This window comes from Sturnira hondurensis, unplaced genomic scaffold (genome assembly GCF_014824575.4).
Source record: "Sturnira hondurensis isolate 20B ecotype Veracruz unplaced genomic scaffold, ASM1482457v3 Scaffold0009719, whole genome shotgun sequence".
Lineage (NCBI taxonomy): Eukaryota > Metazoa > Chordata > Mammalia > Chiroptera > Phyllostomidae > Sturnira > Sturnira hondurensis.
In genome coordinates this window covers 4,044,970-4,067,408 of record NW_028082350.1, presented here as the reverse complement: position 1 = coordinate 4,067,408, position 22,439 = coordinate 4,044,970, and the positions used below count along the sequence as shown (strand labels likewise).

General features: G+C 41.2%; 1 protein-coding gene across 11 annotated transcripts in view; it reads left to right on the top strand.

Moving 5' to 3' along the window:
• Positions 1-22,439, top strand: part of CEP164 (centrosomal protein 164) — an 85,656-nt gene that overhangs the window by 6,000 nt on the left and 57,217 nt on the right. For all 11 annotated transcript variants that reach the window (XM_037057514.1, XM_037057515.1, XM_037057523.1 and 8 more), the window contains 2 exons: positions 872-974; positions 6,168-6,279. In XM_037057514.1, coding sequence (XP_036913409.1) covers positions 893-974; positions 6,168-6,279 — 194 coding nt within the window. In that variant the 5' untranslated portion in view covers positions 872-892. The remainder of the gene's footprint in view (positions 1-871; positions 975-6,167; positions 6,280-22,439) is intronic.

Genomic DNA, 22,439 nt, shown 5'->3' with positions numbered 1-22,439 from the left:
ACCAGTCTTATTTCTCTAATCTAGCTGTGCCACTCCTGCCAGAGTTCTTGTCCTACGAAAAGGCCACTCCTGTGTCACTTTCTTTCAACAAAACCAGCAATGACAACCCCCTCCCCCTGCCCCCTCCCCGTGCCCTGTGCTGCAGGGCAGAGGCAAGGATCTTGAGCATGGACCAGACACTGACCTGGCTTTTCACCCCAGCACCTGCCCTGGGTGCTGGTATCCAGCACTGAGAACACCTGTCTGCATGTGATGTTCTCTTTGCTTAGGATAGCTCTGTCTACTGTCAGACCTCTTGTTAGCCTTTGGTACCCAGCTCCTCGATAAAGTCTTTCTTTGTCCTTTTAGTGGGAATGTGTTCTTTCTTTCTCAGTACCCTCAGAGCAGGATGTGTTTTTCCCTCTTGCCTAGTACTGCTATTGAGGTTGTGAGTATGCCACCTCCACCAGAGTGTAAGCTCCCTGAGGGCATTGTTATAGTAAATAGGGACATGCAAATAGGGCTATGTGCTGAGACATTTACCACGTTAGGGCATTTTGGTATGTGGTGGAGGGGCGGTGTGCTATTTGTTATTTTTGTCACTAGGGTTTTGTAGCTGGGGGTCCAGGTCTCCATTTGAGGATTAGTAAGTCAGTCTCTTGAGAGAGTTGGATTTTCAGATCTCCTGTGGTCCACCGAGTGTTCAGCAAGCCTTTGGGACTTTAGGAGATGTGTTTCAGGGAAGTTTCCCAGGCCCAAAGCCATAAGGCGAGAGTGCTTCCTAGCATCTGGAAAATTCCCAGCCAAATTAGTTTGCAGGGTCAGCTCCAACTTTTTCTCTTCTCAGCGGACTCACTGATTTTCTCTTTGGGTGGGGGTCTCTGGTATCTAGGCATTTGAGCCCAGACCAATCATGGCCGGAAGACCTGTCCGCATAGGAGACCAGCTGGTTCTGGAGGAAGATTATGATGAGACCTACATCCCCAGTGAGCAAGGTAAGAGGCCTGGGGTGGATTGTCATAGTTCTTCGAGGGCAGGAATTATCTCTGATTTATTTTTGTTTTCTGATGAAAAGATGGTATATGTTCAAGGTTGCTCAGTCTATTTGGGTTAGATAAGTGTCGGCAAACTGTAGCCCATGGGCCTAATCTGGCCTGTTGCATATTTTTGTAAATAAAGTTTTATTTACGAAACAGCCATGCTTATTTGTTCACATATTAGCTATGGCTGTTTTCATGCTGCCAGGGCAATATTGAGTAGTTGTGACAGAAACCATATGATTGACCCACAAAGCCTAAAGTATTTACAGAAAAAGTGCCCTTGGATTAGACCAATGATTCATTTTGGGGGGGTTTTATTTATTATTTTTAGAGAAAGGGGAAGAGAGGGAGAGAAACATTGATGTGTGAGAGAATCATCGATTGGTTGCCTCTCACACACACCCCAACTGGGTACCCAGCCCACAACCCAGGCCTGTGCCCTGACCAGGAATCGAACCAGTGACTTTTTGGTTTGCAGGATGACGCCCAATCCACTGAGCCACACCAGTCAGGTCTAGGCCAATAGCTAGTTTTAAATGAAAATATAGTAGGGGATTTTATGAAATACAGTATGTACTGAGGCCTGGGAAAACCAAATATCTTAAGAACAAACTACAGTGTTTTTTTTAAACAACTGCAATAACATTAATAGCAATAATAACGTTTATTCACTACTACTATGTGCCATTCTCTGTAGTAAGAACTACGGTATTTCCATTTCAACCCTCATAGTAATTAAGTCACGAGTCAGGTGCTTTTATTATCCTCATTTTACAGATGAGGGAACCAAGGCACGGAAAAGTTAAGTAACTTCCCTGCAGCCACACAGTTCTAAGTCTTACAGCTAGGATCTATACCCACATAGTCTTACTAAAGGGCCTGTACTTTGAAGCACTATGACATTTTGGGGGGGTGAAGATTCCTTTGAAATTCTCATGAGTTATGGACCTGGACACACAAATTTTTGCTTATGGTTCAGATGGTTTGAGGACCTGCTGGCAGGGGGAAAGAACTCTTGCACCTTCAGGAATCTATGGATCTCACAGTAAACCTTGGACTTTGCTTATAGCATACATTTTTTGTTGTTTGCCAGGTAGAAGTTTTTCATTTTCATGTTAAATGTACGTGTTTCAGTCTGTTCTCATATGGCCTCTGAATTCTGTATCACAGTTAGAAGAGCCTTCCCTACTCTAAGAGTAAATACTTATGTTTTCCTCTAGATTTGTTCCCACACCATTGATGGAATAATTCATCTTTCCCCCACTGGGTGCTGCCTGTGTGTGTTTGGGTCTTTCTCCTCTCTTCCATTGGACTCTCTATCTATTCATAGCTAGCATGGTACTGTCAACTGTTGGGGCTCAATAATAAATTCTCGTATCTAGTAGGGTTGAAATGCCCTCCTTGCTTTTTTTCTCAAAGTTTTCTTGGTTATCTTGTTTGTTTTATCTCCCTGTGATCTTCAGAATCACCTTGTCCAGTTCTGGGAACTGTATGTGGAAACTGTTAGTATCTTGGGAAAATTATGTTCAACTTATAAACGAACCTAGAAAGGAGTCATGTCTTTATGAAGTTTAGTCTCCCTAGCCAAGAACATTGCATTCCTTTCCATTTGTGTCTTTTTCTATTTCTTGGGAGTGGCTTAAATTTTTCTTCATACAAGTTTTTGGACATTGATTGCTCATTTTATTTCTTAAATATTTTTTCTTTTTTAAACAAAGCTTTTTTTTAAAGATTTTATTTATTTATCTTAGAGGGTAAGGGAAGGAGAGAGAGAGAGAAATATCAATGTATGGTTGCCTCTCGTGCACCCCCTGCCGAGAACCAGGAACTGGCCTGCAACCCAGACACGTGCCCTGACTGGGAATCGAATCGCGATCATGTGGTTCGCAGGCCCGCGCTCAATCCACTGAGCTACACCAGCCAGGGCTATTTCTTAAATATTTTTTCTTAAAAATTTTTTTAAATTACAGTTTACATTCTGTATTTATTCTGCAGTAGTTTCAGATGTACAGCAAAGTGGGTAGACAGTCGTGCACTTTACAGAGTGTTCCCCCTCTGCTGTAAGTGCCCACCTGGCTCCACACAGTTGTCGCAGTGTTGTTGACTGTGTTTCCCAGGCTGTAATCTGCATCTCTGTGACTCTTCGGTAATGATCATTGTGTCCTGCTTCGTCCTTTGTAAATGACTTCTAATGTTTTTAATAAAATCTTTCTTTTGCTCACTCGAAGTTTACACATCCTAAACTCAAGCCACCATTTTCTCTCCCTGGACTCTGAGGAGCTTCCTAATTAGAATCCCTGCTTATACTGTCACCTTTTTCCTGTCTGCTCTACTTAGCACAGAGTGTTCTTTCTAAGTGTAAAGCAGATCATATCAACTATTAAATCTTGTGATTTATAAATATCTTATAATAATCCTGATTATTAAAATCTTTTATTGTACTCAGCATAGCACCCTTAGAGGGGTGCGTAGAACTCTGCATGACCTGGCCCTGCCGCCTGGCAGGCTCACCAGCTGCCACCATCTGCCTCGCTCACTATTCCACTCACATGGCCTTTCCAGCAGTCCCCAGGTGGGCCAGGCTGCTTCTTGCCACAGGCCTTTTGAACCTGCTCTTCTTCGGCTTGAGTGCTCTTTCCCCTGTGCTCTGTGGGGCTCCTTTCCACCTCCAGGTCTCAGTTGTCACCACTCTGAGACATTTGCCTTGACCCTTCCTGACACAGTACGTTCCACCTCGACGTCCTCTATCTCATACCACATTTACTTCCTTCATTATATTTATCAGAAGCTTTAATTCTTTGTATACTTACCTGTTCACTTCTTTAAAAAAAAGATTTTATTTATTTTATTTTTAGACAGAGGGAAAGGGAGGGAGAGAAACATCTATGTATGGTTGCCTCTCGTGTACCCCCTATTGGGGACCTGGTCCCCAACCCAGGCATGTGCCCTGACTGAGAATCGAACCAGTGACCCTTTGGTTTGCAGGCTGGTGCGCAATCCATTGAGCCACAGCAGCCAGGGCTCTGTTCACTTTTTTACTGGTTGTTTCCTCTGCTAGGATGCACCTTTCCACGGGCAGAGACCATTTCTTTCTTGTTCATGGCACATGATGACTGATAGATAGGAAGCAGTCAAAAACTGGTTGTGAAATCAATGAATAAATTAGTCTCTGGCTAACCAAATTCCAGCTGGTACTTTGAAAAAGTGCTTTTGTTCCTAGTCCCCAGGTATGTCATCTTCCAAACTCTCTACTGAGGTGACCCATATTGGTGATGGCTCAGGCACTGGTGACCCTTGAGGACTTATTTTGTTATTATTCTTGGGGGCTCTGATGACATGTTCCAATGCTTTTTTTTTAGATTTTTATTTATTTATCTTTAGAGGGGAAGGGAAGGAGAGAGGGAGAGATTGCCTCTCCTGGGTCCCCTGTTGGGAACTGGCTTGCAACCCAGGCATGTGCCCTGACTGGGAATCGAACCATAATCCTTTGGTTCACAGGCCCGTGCTCAATCCACTGAGCTACACCAGCCAGGGCTCCAATGTTTATTTTCCATATCTTTTTCTTAGGTGAGATAGCTCTTAGTACATGTATCTCCCCTTTTCCTCCAGATGCTCTCTGGGAAGAGAGCATTTCTAAATTCTTGATTCCAGAAGAGTACACAAAAAGTATTAGAGTTCATTACATACAGCCAAACTGAAAGGAAGCTCTCTTCATGGAAGAGAGGATTCAGTGAGTGGGGAAGAAGGATGCCTGAGCATCATCCTACTTTCTAAGCTTAGGTATCTGCTGGCCTGCTAAAATGTCACCATTTACTCTGTGCTCCCATGGCACTCACTGAGCACCTCTCACACAGCACCTGTCACCTGGTTTGTATTTTAATCGTATATTGGTAAGGTCCCTGAGAAGCTTAAGTGTTTTTGTAGTTTTTCAAACGTGTGTTGACTAAGCAGTGCTTGCACTGAGATTTTGCAAATCTTGGGAGAGCTTGTGTCCTGGTATGGCTGCCCTCAATCAGGGTGGTTCTAGCTGTGGCTGTTGGGATTCTTCCTGAGGCACCTACCACACTGAAGTCTTGGTCTTATTTTTATTTTGCCTTTGTTAACTTGGCTTCAGATTATATTCTTGGAGTATGGCCATGGCATGTCTTGATTCAGCTGTACCATTTATAACTGTAATTAAGAAAATTATATATATTTATTATATACAACTAATACCTCCTCACTGAAGAAAATTTGGAAAGTAAAGGCAGAGTAGAAACATTGTTTTGGGAAAAAACCCCTGTTTTTCCTTTACTCTTAACTCAGTGCTTTTGCCACCAGATATGTTTTTCCCCCCATACCAACCACTTCTCTGACATCAGCTCAATGTCCTCCAGTTCAGTTCAGTTCTGACACTGTTTACGTGGTGTTAGCATCACATCCCACAAGTTAAAGGCTCAGTCCTGCAAGACTGCCCCCACTCAGATGCTCATGGAAAGTCCCAGGTTGTCTCTAATACTTCTGACCAGTTGGCTCTACACCAGAGTTCCCATGACCCTATCCTCAGGTTTGATAATTTGCTAGAACAAGTCACAGAACTCAGGGGAACACTTATGTTTACTAGTTTATTATTTGATAAAGGATACAGATGAAGAGCCAGATGAAGAGATACACGGAATGAGGTCTCAGAGAGTCCCAAGTGTAGGAGCTTCTGCCCCCATGGAGTTGGAGTGCACCACCCTACTGGCACCTGAGTGTGTTCATCAGCCTGAAAGCTCTAAGAACCCCATGGTTTAGGGATTTTTGTGGAGACTTCATCACGCAGACATGATCTATTAACTAATTTTCCAGTCCCTCTTCCTTTCCAAAAAATGGGGATTGAACCGGAAAGTTCAACTTCTAATCATGGCTTGATCTTTCATCAGGAGCCATCTAGGAACCCACCCAGAGTCACCTCTTGGAACAAAAATGCTTTTATTCCTTGGGAAATTACAAGGGTTTTAGAAACTCGGTTTCAGGAACTGGGTTCAAAGACCAAATATTAATAGGAACTAGGAGCAGAGACTAACACACACACTTCTTATTATTTCACAGATTGATTGTGATTTTTTTTCTTTTCATGCACTTCTCACTTCTCTTACTTTTCTACCCTCTTGCCTCTCCTTGCAGAGATTCTTGAATTTGCCAGAGAGATAGGTATTGATCCCATCAAGGAACCGGAACTGATGTGGCTGGCACGGGAGGGCATTGTGGCCCCGCTGCCCATGGAGTGGAAACCCTGGTAAGTCAGCATGGGTGTGGCCCATGGACTTGGCCTGCCAGAGGCAGAGGGAGGCTGACACTGGAGATCAGCTTCAGCCTTTCGAACAGTCTGGCCTGCACAGAGTTGGCGACAGTGATAGGCTGTTCTTCTGCTGGGCTCACTGATGCTTTGGGTCTGAACATGAGCTGACGTGATGGCCCCCACAAAGGGTTCAGCACTTATACCCAGGGTCCCGGGAGTTGCTGCCCTGGGTCAGGTCCTCTAGCACCAGCATCTGTTTTGGATACACTCACAAGGTCTCTGTGTTATACTTTGTAGAATGATATTGAGACCTTGTCAGCATGTCCACAATGGATCCTGGTACTAAAGAGGTTTGTGATGAGGCCACAGACTGGAAGGGTTTCAGCTCCCTTGGCAACCCATCCCTGACTTTGAGTAATGTCTTCATGAATAGGTACATATTTGTGGATTTATTCATATTTCAGTTTTAGCTCTTTGGATTGTGAGGAACAGAGAGGCACTCAGGTTATCTCAGGGAAACAGGTTGATGGTAGGGAAACAGGTTGATGGTAGGGAAACAGACTGGCCGAGGTAGAGAAGCTAAAAGGAGGTATGACTGTGTCTCCCTCCTGAGGGTGCATTCACTCCATCTCTTTCTGACTCTGTTTCCTCTATTTTGCATATCTTCTCTGTTTTCCTCATCACCTGTACAGAGTTCTCTTTCCAGGATGTCTTCCTAAAGTGAGTGCCATGAGTTTACTTCCTACTGTAGCATGGGACTTCCCTGTGCTTGTCCTACACTCATCCGCAGGTGTCTTAGGGGTCTCTCTTATTCTGGTATTGTGAATTTTTTGTGTGCTAGGTATAACTATACTGTTCTTATTCATCCACTTACTGTGTTGGCCACACTTTCAAATGACTGTGGTTGCAGCTTTACTCTTCTCTGTTGAACTCGAATCCTTGTAGCTTCTCACTTGGTGTCTCCGTGTTTTGATCTTTTTAGTTGCCTTCCTTTGGACCTTCTCCAGCTTCATAATACTTTTCTTTGTAGTAAATCCATCCACAGTGCATACAGTATTCTAGGTGCTGAGGACTCCTGTTGTGTTCGTAAGATAATGGTTTCTGTTTTGTTTCCGATATCCATCCTGATGATCACATTTGCCTTATCGAATAATCTCTATCTTCTTTTTCTCTGTTTTTAACTTCAAATGTATCTATGTTGTTTTGCTTTTGGATATCTTATTTTTAAAATTAAAAGCCACATGAGAAATATGATCAGTATAATAATACCTTAATTTACACATACTTAATAAATTGCCACAGTGATATTAAAAAAGTGCAAATGGCTAATATATATTTGAAAAGATGCTCAGCATCACTAATCATCAAAGAAATGCAAAATACAGCTGCAATGAGATACCATCTCACACCTGTCAGAATGGTTATCATCAGTAAATCAACAAACAACAAGTGCTGGCGAGGATGTGGAGAAAGGGGAACCCTTTTGCACAGTTGCTGGGAATGCAGATTGGTGCAGCTACTGTGGAAAGCAGTATGGGATTTCCTCAAAATATTAAAAATGGAACTGCCTTTTGACCCAGCAACCCCACTTCTGGGAATATATTCGAAGGAACCCAAAACACTAATTCAAAAGAACATAAGCACCCCTGTGTTCACAGCAGTGTTATTTACAATTACCAAGATATGGAAGCAGCCCAAACGTCCATCAGTAGATGAGTGGATAAAACAACTATGGACATTTACACAATGGAATACTACTTGGTCATAAAAACAAAGAAAATTTTACCCTTTACAACAATGTGGATGGACCTAGAGAACATTATGCTAAGTGAAATAAGCCAGTCAGAGAAAGAGAAATACTGTATGATTTCACTCATATGTGGAATCGAATGAACAAACTGAACTGACCAGGAGAATGGGGGCACACTCACAGATGGAGAGCAGGATGACAACTAGTAGAGGGAAAGGTGAGGGGGTGGAGGGATTGAGCAAAAAGGAAAAAGAACTCAGGACATTGATAATACTGTGGTGATTATGGGGGGCAAGGAAGTATGAGGGGACTGAATGGTAATGGAAAAAAAGCACAATAAAGATTAAATTAAAAAATGTCACCAGATAGCTCCAAAAATTCTCCAAAAATTACTGGAGGGAAAAATTATTCACAATTGAGAAGTAATGGTTTTTATTAAAAATAATCCTATCAATTAAAAGCTTTATTTCAAAAAATTGTTAATTAAAAAATTAAGGATAGATGTGAATTTGATAAAATCCCACTTTTTATCTATGGAGATGATTATTTTTCTTTTCAGCTTATTAATATGGGTTATATTAATACATTTGCTAATGAGTATGAACTTAGCTGGTAAGAATATATTCTTTAATGTGTTGCTAAATTCCATTTGGTAATAACTTAATTGTGAGTAATAAATAGATATTTATAATTATATTAATCTGCAGTTTTCTTTGTGCAATATATGTTGATATTAAAAGATTAAAAAAGTAAAAGAAAAGGTGGATGGAAGGAAGGAAACTGTCATTAGTTATGGGCCGCTGTGCACCAGGCTTTGTGCCAGCTGTCTTTACCTCCCTGCTGGTGGTACTGACACTCCCTCATCCTGTAAGAAGGGTGTGAAGTACTTCTTATTTTTTAAAATAATAAAAGTCATTAACATTTATATATAATGTCATTTTTTACCCTTACCTCCAATCCCAAGAGTAATTAATTGGTGAATTCCTTCCAGTACTTTAAAATACACAGACACACACCCCACACATTTTATTTTCTAAACATTAGTGCTATAATGTATGCACTGCTTCTCTATGCCAGTGTATGAAAGTCTTATCAGCTGCATGCTTTTCCATACATAGATGCAATGTAAATTTTTTTATTTTATTTATTTATTTATATTTTTTAAAATAATTTTTTTATTTAATTCTTGTTCAAGTACAGCTTTCTGTCTTATATTCAATGTAAATTTTTTTAAATCCTGATTTATTTAGCCACTTATATTGAAGGGTGTTTAGATTTTTTTTAGAAATTGACCTTTATGTGTGGTTCTGTTTCTGGATTCTCTGCTCTTCTTTTTCTTTTTTAAAAAGATTTTACTTATTTATTTTTAGAGAGAGAGGGAGAGAAACATCAATGTGTGGTTGCACTTGTATGTCTCCTACCAGGGACCCAGCCCACAATCCAGGCATGCACCCTAACCGGGAACCGAACCAGTGGTCCTCCGGTTCACAGGCCTTCACTGAGCATTCAATATCCATTGAGCCACACCAGCCAGGGCTCTTTTTTTTTTTTTTTTTTTTAGTATATTTTATTGATTGTGCTATTACAGTTGTCCCATATTTTCTTCCCTTTATCACTGTCCTCCCTGTACCCCCTTTCCCACCAGCATTGCTCACCTTAGTTCATGTCCATAGGTCATACATATAAGTTCTTTGGCTGCAACATTACCTACACTGTTCTTAACCTCTCCTTGTCTATTTTGTACCTACCATTTTTGCCTCTTATTCCCTGTACCTTTTCCTGCATTCTCTCTCTTCAACCTCCCCACTGATAACCCTCCATGTGATCACCATTTCTGGGATTCTGTTCCTGTTCTAGTTGTTTGCTTAGTTTTTTTTTGTTGTTTGTTTTCAGGTTCAGTTTTTGATTGTTGTGAGTTTGTGGTCATTTTACTGTTCATATTTTTGACCTTCTTTTTCTTAGATAAATCCCTTTAATGTTTCATATAATAAGGGCTTGGTGATGATGAACTCCTTTAACTTGACCTTATCTGGGAAGCACTTGATCTGCCCTTCCATTCTAAATGAAAGCTTTGCTTAATAGAGCAATCTTGGCTGTAGGTCATTGCCTTTCATGACTTGGAATACTTCTTTCCAGCTCCTTCTTGCCTGCAAGGTTTCTTTTGAAAAATCAGCTGGTAGGTAGTCTTATGGGCACTCCGTTGTAGGTAACTGTCTCCTTATCTCTTGCTGCTTTTAAGATTCTCTTCTTATCTTTAATCTTGGGAAATTTAATTATGATGTGTTGGTGTGTTCCTTCTTGGGTCCAATTTCTTTGGGACTCTGAGCTTCCTGGACTTTTATGTCTATTTCCTTCACTAGATTGGGGAATTTTTCTGTCATTATTTTTCAAATAAATTTTTAATTTCTTTCTCTTCCTCTTCTCCTTATGGCTGCCTTATGATTCAGATGTTGGAATGTTTAAAGTTGTCCCAGAGATTCTTGCTTCTCAGCAGGCTTTCAGTCACTTGCCCTACTACCCACAAGCAAATTGGGCCCTTCTGGTGCTGAAGGTGGGTGGGTTTGTGCACGTCTAGGACCCTGTTGATCTCTCCAACAAAGTGTCCTGTGAGGCTGCGAGTTTCTTCCACCACTGTATCCCCCACAGATTTTTACAGCCAGGGATTTGGGGGCTTTATTTCCCAGTACTGGAACCCTGGGTTGCATGGTCTGTCTTGGTCCCCAATTGTTCTTCCCTGTTTATCCGCATACAAGTGTGGGACCACCTGGTCTGCCAGTTGCTGCCTTGCTCGGCTGGCCCTCTGGCCACCGCCTTGCCGCGAGTCTGCTACACCCCGGCTGCCAGTCTATACCCCTCCTACCAGTCTAGATGAATGTTTCTTCTTTAATTCCTTGATTGTTGGACTTCTATACAGTTTGATTTTCTGGAAGTTCTGGTTTTTTGTTTTTAAATTGGTTATTTCCTTCTTTTGGTTGTGTGAGGAGTCAAAGTGTATCTGTCTATGCCTCCATCTTGCCGGAAGTCCAAATCTACAACCTTTTGGTGTATGGGACCATACTCCAACTAGCTGAGCCACCTTGCTATGGCCTTGATAGTTTCTATTTTTGATGTTTCTGCACGTGGTATATTTAAAATTTTAATTTCATAGTTTGTTGTTTTTATACAGAAATTAAGTTGTTTTTTTATATTGATCTTATATCTTACAAATTTATTGAACTCACTTATGTCAATTCCAATAGCTTTTTGGTAGTTTCCATAGGATTTCCTACATAGATGACTGACTATGTCTTCTGAGTAAAGGCATTTTTACTTCTTTCTTACTAATCTGAACACTTTTTGTATCTACTCCTTATCTTACTTCAGAACCTCTAATGTAATTAAGTGGAACAGGTGACAGTGGACAATTTTGCTTTGTTCTTTAGGGAAAAGCAGTCAGCCTTTACCATTGAGTGTGACGTTAGCTGTATGTTTTTGTAAAAGTTCTTTTGCCAGGAGGAAATTCTCTATTCTAGCTTTCTGAGAGTTTAAATCAGAAATGGATATTGGATTTTATCAATTTTTTTGTCTGAATCTATTGATAGGACCATGGGATTTTTCTATTTCAGTCTGTTAGCAGTTATATTGACTGATTTTCAAATGTTAAAATGACCTTACATTCCTGGGATAAAGTCTGCTTCATAAACATATATTAGTTGATTTAATTTTCTAAAATTTTGTTAAATATTTTTGTTCCAAAATAATAGTTTGGAGAGAATGAGGTAGACATATTTTGGGTATCTTTTATTACTGACTTCCAATGTTATTTATTCATTATATTCTTTGTTACAAGTTGAGACTTATTTTGTAGCTCAGAGAGGGGTCCTGTTTTATGCGTGCATGTTAAGAATGTCTTCTCTCATTTTTGGAAGCAGGGTTCTATAAATACCCTTCATATCAAGCGTGCTAAATGTGTTTATATCTTTCTCTGTCCTCAGTCATTTTTTGTCTTATCTCACACTTGAAAGATAGCTTAGTATAGTACAGTATAGTATTGCTTGTTGAATATGAACAACCCATCAACAATGTTATGTACCATTATCTTCTGACTTCTGATTTTGCAAGTAAGATGTTTTCTTGCTCTCATTTGTTGTTCCTTTGTAGGCAATCAGGTTCCTTTTTCCCTTTTGGTTGTTTTTATTATTTTGTTTTTAACTTTGGTGTTCTGTAATTTCAGTATGGTATATCTAAGTATGGATTTACTTTTAACTACCATGTTCAGGATTTGGAGTGCTTTCTTACTGTGAGGACTCATGCCTCTCTCTAATTTTGAAACATTTTCAACCATATCACGTTTCTTTCTTGGCACTCCTACCAGAAATATATTGGACCTTCTTGTTTTTTATCCTCTGTGTCTCCTAACTTTGGTTTCATATTTTAAAAATCAGGGAACTTCCGCCAAGATGGAGGCGTAGGTGGAAACACTGTGCCTTCTCCCACAACCAAGTTTGAATACAACAAAGGTTTAGTAAACAGAGACACAGCCAAAGAACAGAGAATTGAACTATATGGAAGTCCAACAAGAACGAACCGTTCAACTGGGACCGGTAAGAGGGGCAGAGCCAGCAGCAGAGCAGGATCAGGCAGGAAAGATCCCCCGACCCAGGCACGCAGGCAGCCGGGGTAGCAGCTTGGACCCAGTGAGGGTGTGGGGCAGACTGACTGCGGTCACACATTCGAGTGCAGATAAGCCGGCAGAGTGAGCAGTGAGACGGACTGTGCAGCCCCCAGGGGGCGAACCCAGCAACGGAGGGCTGACCATGGTCACACATTCGCGAGCAGTGGGACGGAATGCGTGGGTGTCAGCGACGGTGGCAGCTGCGGCGGCAGCAGAGGGGTCTGCCATTGCTCCTCTTTGACTCTGCCCCCACATACAGCATCACAACCCAGCTACTGAGTTGCCCTGCCCTGGTGAACACCTAGGGCTCCGCTCCTCATATGCAACAGGCACAACAGTCCAAAATATGGCTCAAGAAGAACTCAAAGCCCCAGAGCCAAAAACTCTAAGCCACCAAGAAATAGTGAACCCCTCAGATGCACAGTTCAAAACACTGGTGATCAGGATGCTCACAGAACTGGTTGATTATAGTCACAAATTAGAGGAACATATGAAGGCTAAACTAACTGAAATGAAGGGAAATGCACAGGAAACCAATAGTGATGGAAAGGAAACTGGGACTCAAATCAAGGGAGTGGACCAGAAGGAAGAACAAAACATCCAACCAGAAAAGAATGAAGAAACAAGAATTCAAAAAAATGAGGAGAGGCTTAGGAACCTCCAGGACATCTTTAAACGTTCCAACATCTGAATTACAGGGGTACCAGAAGGGGGAAAGAAACAGCCACAAGTGGAAAACTTATTTGAACAAATCATAAAGGAGAACTTCCCCAGTCTGGCAAAGGAAATAGACTTCCAGGAAATCCAGGAAGCTCAGAGAGTCTCAAAGAAGTTGGACCCAAGAAGGAACACACCAAGGCACATCATCATTACATTAGCCAAGATTAAAATGAAGAAGAGAATCCTAGAAGCAGCAAGAGATAACAGGACAGTCACCTACAAAGGACTTCCTATCAGACTGTCAGTGGATTTCTCAAAAGAGACCTTACAGGCAAGAAGGGGCTGGAAAGAAGTATTCCAAGTCATGAAATCCAAAGACCTACATCCAAGATTGCTCTATCCAGCAAAGCTTTCATTTAGAATGGAAGGGCAGGTAAAGTGCTTCTCAGATAAGGTCAAATTCAAGGAGTTCATCATCACCAAGCCCTTATTATATGAAATGTTAAAGGGACTTATCTAAGAAAAAGAAGATGAAAAATATTAACAGTGAAAGGACAGCAAACACACAGTTATTAACAACCACACCTAAAGCAAAAGCAAACCAAGAGGACAGCTAGATCAGGAGCAGAACCATAGAAATGGAGATCACATGGAGGGTTAGCAACAGGGGAGTGGGAGGAGGAGAAGGGGGGAGAAGGTACAGAAAATAGCATAGACAGTAGGTAGAAAATAGGGGGCAGGGCAAGAATAGTAGGGGAAATATAGAATCTAAAGAACTTGAGACACGTGGTCATAAACTAAAGGAGGGGAATGGTGGGAGAGGGGGTGTGCAGGGTGGAGGGGAATGAAGGGGGGAACAGAACAACTGTAATGGTATAATTAATAAAATATACATATATATAAAATAAAATCTTTAAAAATAAAATAAAAATCACTTTTTCTTGCATGCTGCATTCTGGATAATTTTTAATTCACTGGGTTTTTTTTTCTGTGTATATTTGCTTTGTTTAACTTATCTATTTTTTAAAAGATTCTACTGGTTTCTATAAGTTCTGTTATGTTTTTTACAATAAGTCTGGAGTTTCTTGTAGAATTCTGCTCTTTTAGTATAGATTCTATTCCTTTTATCCCTACCATAATTGTAAATTTAGTTATTATTAGGCTTCTTTTAATTGTTGTGCTGTGCCAAGTTTTTAATGCTCTACTCCTTCATTGTGTCACTGAATTTCTGTCATGGTAACCTGACTCCTTGTGTAGTTTGTAATTATTTACTGTGAATTTTGTGAATCCATCCTCTGTAGAAGTTACTTTCTGTGGTTGTCTCATTCCTAGGGTATCAAGTGGCTTTATAATGACTTCTGTTAGGAGTGTCTCAGGGCTTTAGGACTAAGTTCTTCTATTAATTTCCTCTCTTGGGACTTCATAACACATTTTGGCTTCTATAGCTACATGTACTGTATCTTGGGGTTTCAGTTTTTCATAACATTTTATTTTGGCTGCTGAGAACAGAGTAGGTGACATGCTTCTTCGTTGTTTCTGTGGCCTTCTAGATTCTTTTACTGATGGAGGGAGCATTCTTAAGGCCCACAGGTGTATGCAAGGGTCTCATTTCCAGTTCCCAAGTTCATGGAGGCCTAAGGCCACATTTTGTGTCCATAAATTGATACTAAAATCCAGGTTCCCAGGGCCTGTATCCGTGTCAGATACCAGTCTCGATCTGTCAGTTCATGCACTTATTACTCAGATTTCATGTTTTCTTTCCATTTCTACCGTATGAGAATTTCTCTTTCTTTCTGGCTATATTGAAAACATTTTTTGTCTTATTATTTTGTTGTTGTAATTGTTAGATATTAATCCAGTATTTATTTATGTTAGTATGGGCTGAGAATAGTCAGATGTTTTCTTCAGTTCAGTTAATCATGTTGCCTGTAGTTTTGTATGTTTCTTTAGAATTTGAATGGCTATGTTAAAAGATGTGCAGAATTTAGGGACTTCCAGCCCTAGATAGACACACTGTGCCTCCTCACACAACCAAAATAAGGACAACAAAAATTTAGAAACAAAATAGCAACTAGAACTGACAGAAAACTGAACTGCATGGAAGTCAGATAGCCAAGGAGCTGAAATAGACACATTCATCTAGACTGGTAGGCGGGGTGGAGTCTGGCGGCCAAGCAGAGAGGGGTCACAGCACAGGAAGCAGTGACACCAGCACGCAAGGCACCTGGGGCGCGCAAGACAGCACTAGACAGACCTGGGCACCCAGGTGACAAGGGGCAAACCCAGCAAGGCAGCGATTGAGAAGCAGGGCACTGTGCTCAAGGCAGCTGGCTGACTGGGCAGCGGTCCCATATTTGCGCGCCGGTAACTGGGGAGGAAGACATATTGCACAAGCCAGGGTCCTAGAGCCAGGAAATAAAGCATCAGAATACCAATTGAAAATACCTGTGGGGGTTGAGGCGCAGGAAGAGACTTCCAGCCTCACAAGAGAGTTTGTTGGAGAGACCCACAGGGTCCTAGAATGCAGACAAGCCCACCCACATGGGAATCAGCACCAGAGGGGCCCAGTTTGCTTGGGGGAAACGTTCCAAAGGGACTGAGGTCCAACAGAGAGTGGAGCAAGCACCATTGTTCCCTCTCAGACCCCACCCCCACATACAGCATCACCACTCAGCTACAGTGTTGCCCTGCCCTGGTGAACACCTGTGGCTCCGCCCCTCACTACCTAATGGGTGTGACAAGAAAATGGCCGAAATGGAAGAACAGTTCAAAGCTCCAGAAATAATACAAATAAGCAACCAAGAGATAACCAACGTATCAGATGCACAGTTCAAAATACTGGTGATTAGGATGCTCACCAGTGAATTGGTTGAATTTGGTCGCAAATTAGATGAACAAATGAAGGCTATGCTAAATGAAATAAAGGAAAATGTACAGGGAACAAATAATAATGGGAAGGAAACTGGGACTCAAATCAGTGGAGTGGACCAGAAGGAAGAAAGAAACATTCAACCAGAACAGAATGAAGAAACAAGAATTCAAAAAAATGAGGAGAGGCTTAGGAACCTCCAGGACATCTTTTTTTAAATATATTTTATTGATTATACCATTAAGTTGTTCTATTCCCCCCTTTCATTCCCCTCAACCCACACACTCCCTCCCCCACCATTCTCCCCCCCTTAGTTTATAACCACGTGTCTCAAGTTCTTTAGATTCTATATTTCCCCCACTATTCTCACCCTCCCCCTATCTATTTTCTACCTACCATCTATGCTATTTTCTGTGCCTTCTCCCCCCTTCTCCTCCTCCCACCCCCCTGTTTCTAACCCTCCATGTGTCCTTCATTTCTATGGTTCCACTCCTGATCTAGCTGTCCTCTTGGTTTGCTTTTGTTTTAGGTGTGGTTGTTAATAACTGTGTGTTTGCTGTCCTTTCACTGTTAATATTTTTCATCTTCTTTTTCTTAGATAAGTCCCTTTAGCATTTCATATAATAAGGGCTTGGTGATGATGAACTCCTTGAATTTGACCTTATCTGAGAAGCACTTTACCTGTCCTTACATTCTAAATGAGAGTTGCTGGATAAAGCAATCTTGGCTGTATGTCTTTGGATTTCATGACTTGGAATACTTCTTTCCAGCCCCTTCTTGCCTGTAAGGTCTCTTTTGAGAAATCCACTGACAGTCTGATAGGAAGTCCTTTGTAGGTGACTGTCCCGTTATCTCTTGCTGCTTCTAGGATTCTCTCCTTCATTTTAATGTTGGCTAATGTAATTATGATGTGCCTTGGTGTGTTCCTTCTTGGGTCCAACTTCTTTGAGACTCTCTGAGCTTCCTGGATTTCCTGGAAGTCTATTTCCTTTGCCAGACTGGGGAAGTTCTCCTTTATGATTTGTTCAAATAAGTTTTCCACTTGTGGCTGTTTCTTTCCCCCTTCTGGTACCCCTGTAATTCAGATGTTGGAACGTTTAAAGATGTCCTGGAGGTTCCTAAGCCTCTCCTCATTTTTTTGAATTCTTGTTTCTTCATTCTTTTCTGGTTGGATATTTTGTTCTTCCTTCTGGTCCACTCCCTTGATTTGAGTCCCAGTTTCCTTTCCATCACTATTGGATTCCTGGACATCTCCCTTCATTTCAATTAGTTTAGCCTTCATATGTTCCTCTAATTTGTGACTATAATCAACCAGTTCTGTGAGCATCCTGATAAATAGTGTCTTGATTTGTGCTTCTGAGAGGATGGCAATCTGTTGGTCGCTTAGAGTTATCGGCTCTGGGACTTTGAGTTCTTCTTGCGCCATCTTTTGGCCTGTTCGTGCCTTTGCGGAGCAGGATCGGAGCCCTAAAGTGTTCACTAGAGCCGGGCAACTAAGTCGCTGGGTTGTGACATTGTATGTGGGGGCGGAGTCAACGAGGAACAATTGTGTCCCGTCTGCTGCTGCCGCCGCCGCCGCCGCCGAGGCCCCCACTGGCACCGCAGCCACCACCGTCACCAGGCCCATGCGGTTCGTTCCACTGCACGGGAGTGTGCCACCACTGTCAGCCCTCCACCACTGGGTTCGCCCCCTGGGGCCTGCGTGTTCCGTCTCACTGTGCGCAAATGTGCAACCGTGGTCAGTCTGCTCCACACCCCGACTGGTTCCGGGCTGCCTCCGTGCCTAGGTCGGGGAATCTGTCCTGCCCAACCCTGCTCCACTGCTGGCTCTGCCTCTCTTACCGTCCCATTGAACAGTTCGTAGTTATCGGACTTCCGTATAATTCAATTTTCTGGTCTTTGGGTATGTCCTTGTTCCCAAACCTTTGTTGTATTCAAACTTGGCTGTAGGAGAAGGCACAATGTTTCCACCTATGTCTCCATCTTGGCGGAAGTCTCTCCAGGACATCTTTAAATGTTCCAACATCCAAATTATAGGGGTTCTAGAAGGGGAAGAGGAACAACAACAAGTGGAAAACTTATTTGAACAAATAATAAAGGAGAACTTCCCCAGTCTGGCAGAGGAAATAGGAAGTCCAGGAAGCTCAGAGAGTCCCAAAGAAGTTGGACTTAAGGAGGAACACACCAAAGTACATCATAATTGCATTACCCAAGGTAAAAATGAAGGAGAGAATTCTAGAAGCAGCAAGAGATAAGGAGACAGTTACCTACAAAGCAGTTCCCATCAGAATGTCAGCTGATTTCTCAAAAGAGACCTTGTAGGCAAGAAGGGGCTAAAAAGAAGTATTCCAAGTCATGAAAGACAAGGACCTACATTCCAGATTGCTCTGTCCAGCAAAGCTTTCATTTAGAATGGAAGGGCAGATAAAGTACTTCTCAGATAAGGTCAAGTTCAAGGAGTTCATCATCACCAAGCCCTTATTATATGAAATGCTAAAGGGACTTATCTAAGAAAAAGAAGATAAAAAACATGTACAGTAAAATGACAGCAAGCTCACAATTATTGAGAACAATACCTAAAAAAGAAAAACAAAAACAAACTAAGCAAACAAGTAGAAGAGGAATAGAACCACAGAAATGGAGATCACATGGAGGGTTAGCAACAGGGGAGTGGGAAGAGGAGAGAAGGGGGAAAGGTACAGAGAATAAGTAGCAAAGACAGTAGGGAGAAAATAGGGGGAGGGCAAGAATAATATGGGGAATGTAAAAACTGAAGAACTTATGACACATGGACATGAACTAAATGGGGAATGTGGGTGGGAGAGGGTGTGCAGGTTGAGGACAATGAAGGGGAAATGGGATAACTGTAATAGCGTAATCAATAAAATACATTTAAAAACTGCATATCCTATTCTCGGTAGCATTTGATATCTTGCTCCCTGGCATATGTTGTTGTTTACACAAATAAACTCATAAAAAATTTAAAAAACAGTGTATAGAATTTAAATATTGTTACTTAGTAATAAATTCTTTTCCATTACAGTTTATCAGTCTTACCAACAGCACATACGATCATTCATTTAAAAGTATTATAAATTTAAAAATTGTCAATCTGAAATATTGTCAATTTGAAGGCAAGAAATTATACCTGATAGTTTTAATTTGCATTTCCCAAATTGTTCATAGAATTGAGTTGGCTGTGGTTTGTCTGTTGTGATTTGCTAGTTTATAATCTTTGCCTTTTTTTCTATTTTTGTTGCTTTTTATTTTTGTTAAGGAGGTGGACCTCATTGATTTTGTGTATTTTCTTTTTTCTTAAAGACTTTATTTATTTCTAGAGATGGGGGAGAGGAGGGAGAAAGAGAGAGACAGAAACATCAATGTGTGGTTGCCTCTTGTGTACCACCCTCACTGGGGACCTGGCCTGCAACCCAGGCATGTGCCCTGACTGGGAATCGAATTGACAGCCTTCTGGTTCATATGCCAGCACTCAATGCACTGAGCCACACCAGCCAGGGTCTTGTCTATTAATCTTATACTACCATTTGTACTATTTCTCCTACTTTCTTGTCTTTTAATTTTCTTTATGCTTTCTTATGCACTGAAGAAGAACAAGGCACAAATGTCCATTGTCATCACTTCTTTTGTTTTTGTTTTTAAATTAAAACCTTTTCTTAATTTATGATTTCAGAGAGAGAGAGAGAGAAGGCGAGAAAGAGAAACATCTATCTGTTGTCTCACTGATTTTATGCATTCTTTGGTTGCTTCTTGTATGTGCTCTAACTGGAGATTGACCTGCTAACCTTGGCATATCAGGGCAATGCTCTAACCAACTGAGCTCCCTGGCCCAGGCCATTGTTATCACTTCCATATAATTATACTAGAGGATCTAGTCAGTGCATAAGTTATTTAATACAAGATTTCTTTTTTCATTTTTAAAACATTTTATTGATTATGCTATTATGGTTGTCCCATTTCCCTTCCTTTATTCCCCTCCACCCTGCACACCTCTCCCACCCACATTCCTCCCCATTAGTTCATATTCATGTGTCATACATATAAGTTCTTTGGCTTCTACATTTCCCATACTATTCTTAACCTCCCCCTATTTTCTACTTACCATTTATGCTTCTTATTCCTTATACCTTCTCCCCATTTCTCCCCCTCCCACTTTCCCCAATGATAACTCTCCCTGTGATCTCCATTTCTGTGGTTCTGCTCCTGTTCTACTTGTTTGCTTAGTTTTTGTTTCTGTTTTTGTTTTAGATGTGGTTGTTAATAATTGTGAGTTTGTTGTCGTTTTACTGTACATAGTTTTTATCTTCTTTTTCTTAGATAAGTCCCTTTAACATTTCATATAATAAGGGCTTGGTGATGATCAACTTCTTTAACTTGACCTTAACCTGGGAAGAACTTGACCTTAACCTGGGAAGCACTTGACCTGCCCTTCCATTCTAAATGAAAGCTTTGCTGAATAGAGCAATCTTGGATGTAGGTCCTTGCCTTTCATGACTTGGAATACTTCTTTCCAGCCCCTTCTTGCTTGTAAAGTTTCTTTTGAGAAATCAGCTGGTAGTCTTATGGGCACTCCTTTGTAGGAAACTGTCTCCTTTTCTCTTGCTGCTTTTAAGATTCTCTCCTTCATTTTTATCTTGGGTAATGTAATTATGCTGTGTCTTGGTGTGTTCCTCCTTGGGCCCACCTTCTTTGGGACTCTGAGTTTCCTAGACTTCCTTGAAGTTTATTTCTTTTGCCATATTGGAGAAGTTCTCCTTCATTATATGTTCAAATAAGTTTTCAGTTTCTTCCTCTTCCTGTTCTCCTTCTGGTGCCCCTATAATTTGGATGTTGGAACATTTATAGAAGTCCTGGAGGTTCCTAAGCCTCTCCTCATTTTTTTGAATTCTTGTTTCTTCATTCTATTTTGGTTGAATGTTTCTTTCTTCCTTCTGGTCTGCACCATTGGTTTGAGTCCCAGTTTTCTTCTCATCATTGTTGGTTTCTTGTAAATTTTCCTTTATTTCACTTAGCATAGCCTTCATTTTTTCACCTAATTTGTGACCATATTCAACCAATCCTGGTTACCAGTGGTTTGAACTGTGCATCTGATAGATTGGCTATCTCTTGGTTGCTCAGTTGTGTTATTTCTGGAGCTTTGATCTGTTCTTTTATTTCAGCTATTTTTCTTTTTTGTCTCAGGCTGCCTATTATATAGTCAGGAGCAGAGCGTTAGGTGTTCACCAGGGCCGGGTAATCCACTTCACTGCATTTTGGCTCTGTATATGGGGTAGTGCTGCTTGCTCCACTCTCTGGCAGTTTCACTCATTTCCCCTGCTACCCAGAGTTAGATCAGGCCCTTCTGGTGTTGATTTCTGGGTTGGTGGGGTTTGTGTATGTTCTAGGATCCTGTGCATCTCTCCAACAAAGTCTCCTTTGAGGCTGGGAGTTTCTCCTGCTGCCTTAGCCCCTGCAGGTGCTTTCAATCAGAGGTTTGGGGCTTTGTTTTCTTATTCTGGAACCCTGGGTTGCACAATGAGCCTTGATCCCCATTTGTTCCTCTCAGTTTTTTTGCATTCGAATGTGGGACCACCTAGTCTGCAATCCCCCACCTGCCTGCCCCTGTCCTCCAGTTGAGGCCCTAAGGCCTCTTTGCCTGCTGCCTGTCACCGCCCCTCCTTCTGGTCTGGATGGGTTGTTTCTTCTTTAACTCCTTGGTTGTTGGACTTCCATTCTGGTTGTTTTTTGTTTTTAAATTGTTGTTCTCCTGTTTTGGTTGAGGAGGCACAGTGTGTCTACCTATGCCTCTATCTTGACCGGAAGTCTCTCAATACAAGATTTTTTTTTTGTAAGTGTTTTTTTCTGGGAAAAAATATATATAACAAAATTTGCTGTTTTAACCATTTTTAAGTGTACAGGTAGAATTAAGTACATTCACAGTGTTGTGCAACTGTCACCATTACATGTCTCCGGAACTTTTATCTTCCAAAACTGAAATTCTGTATCCAATAAATAAACACTCCTCAATTTTCTCTCTCCCTAGCTCTCTCTACTTTCTGTTTCTATTAATATGTGTGTTCTAGGTACCTCATATAAGTGGAGTCATACAATATTTGTCCTTTTGTGACTAGATTATTTTACTTAGCATGAAGTCTGCAAGGCTCATCCATGTTGTAGCATTTTTCAGAATTTAAGTCCTTGTTAAGACAATAATATTTTGGTTGAGA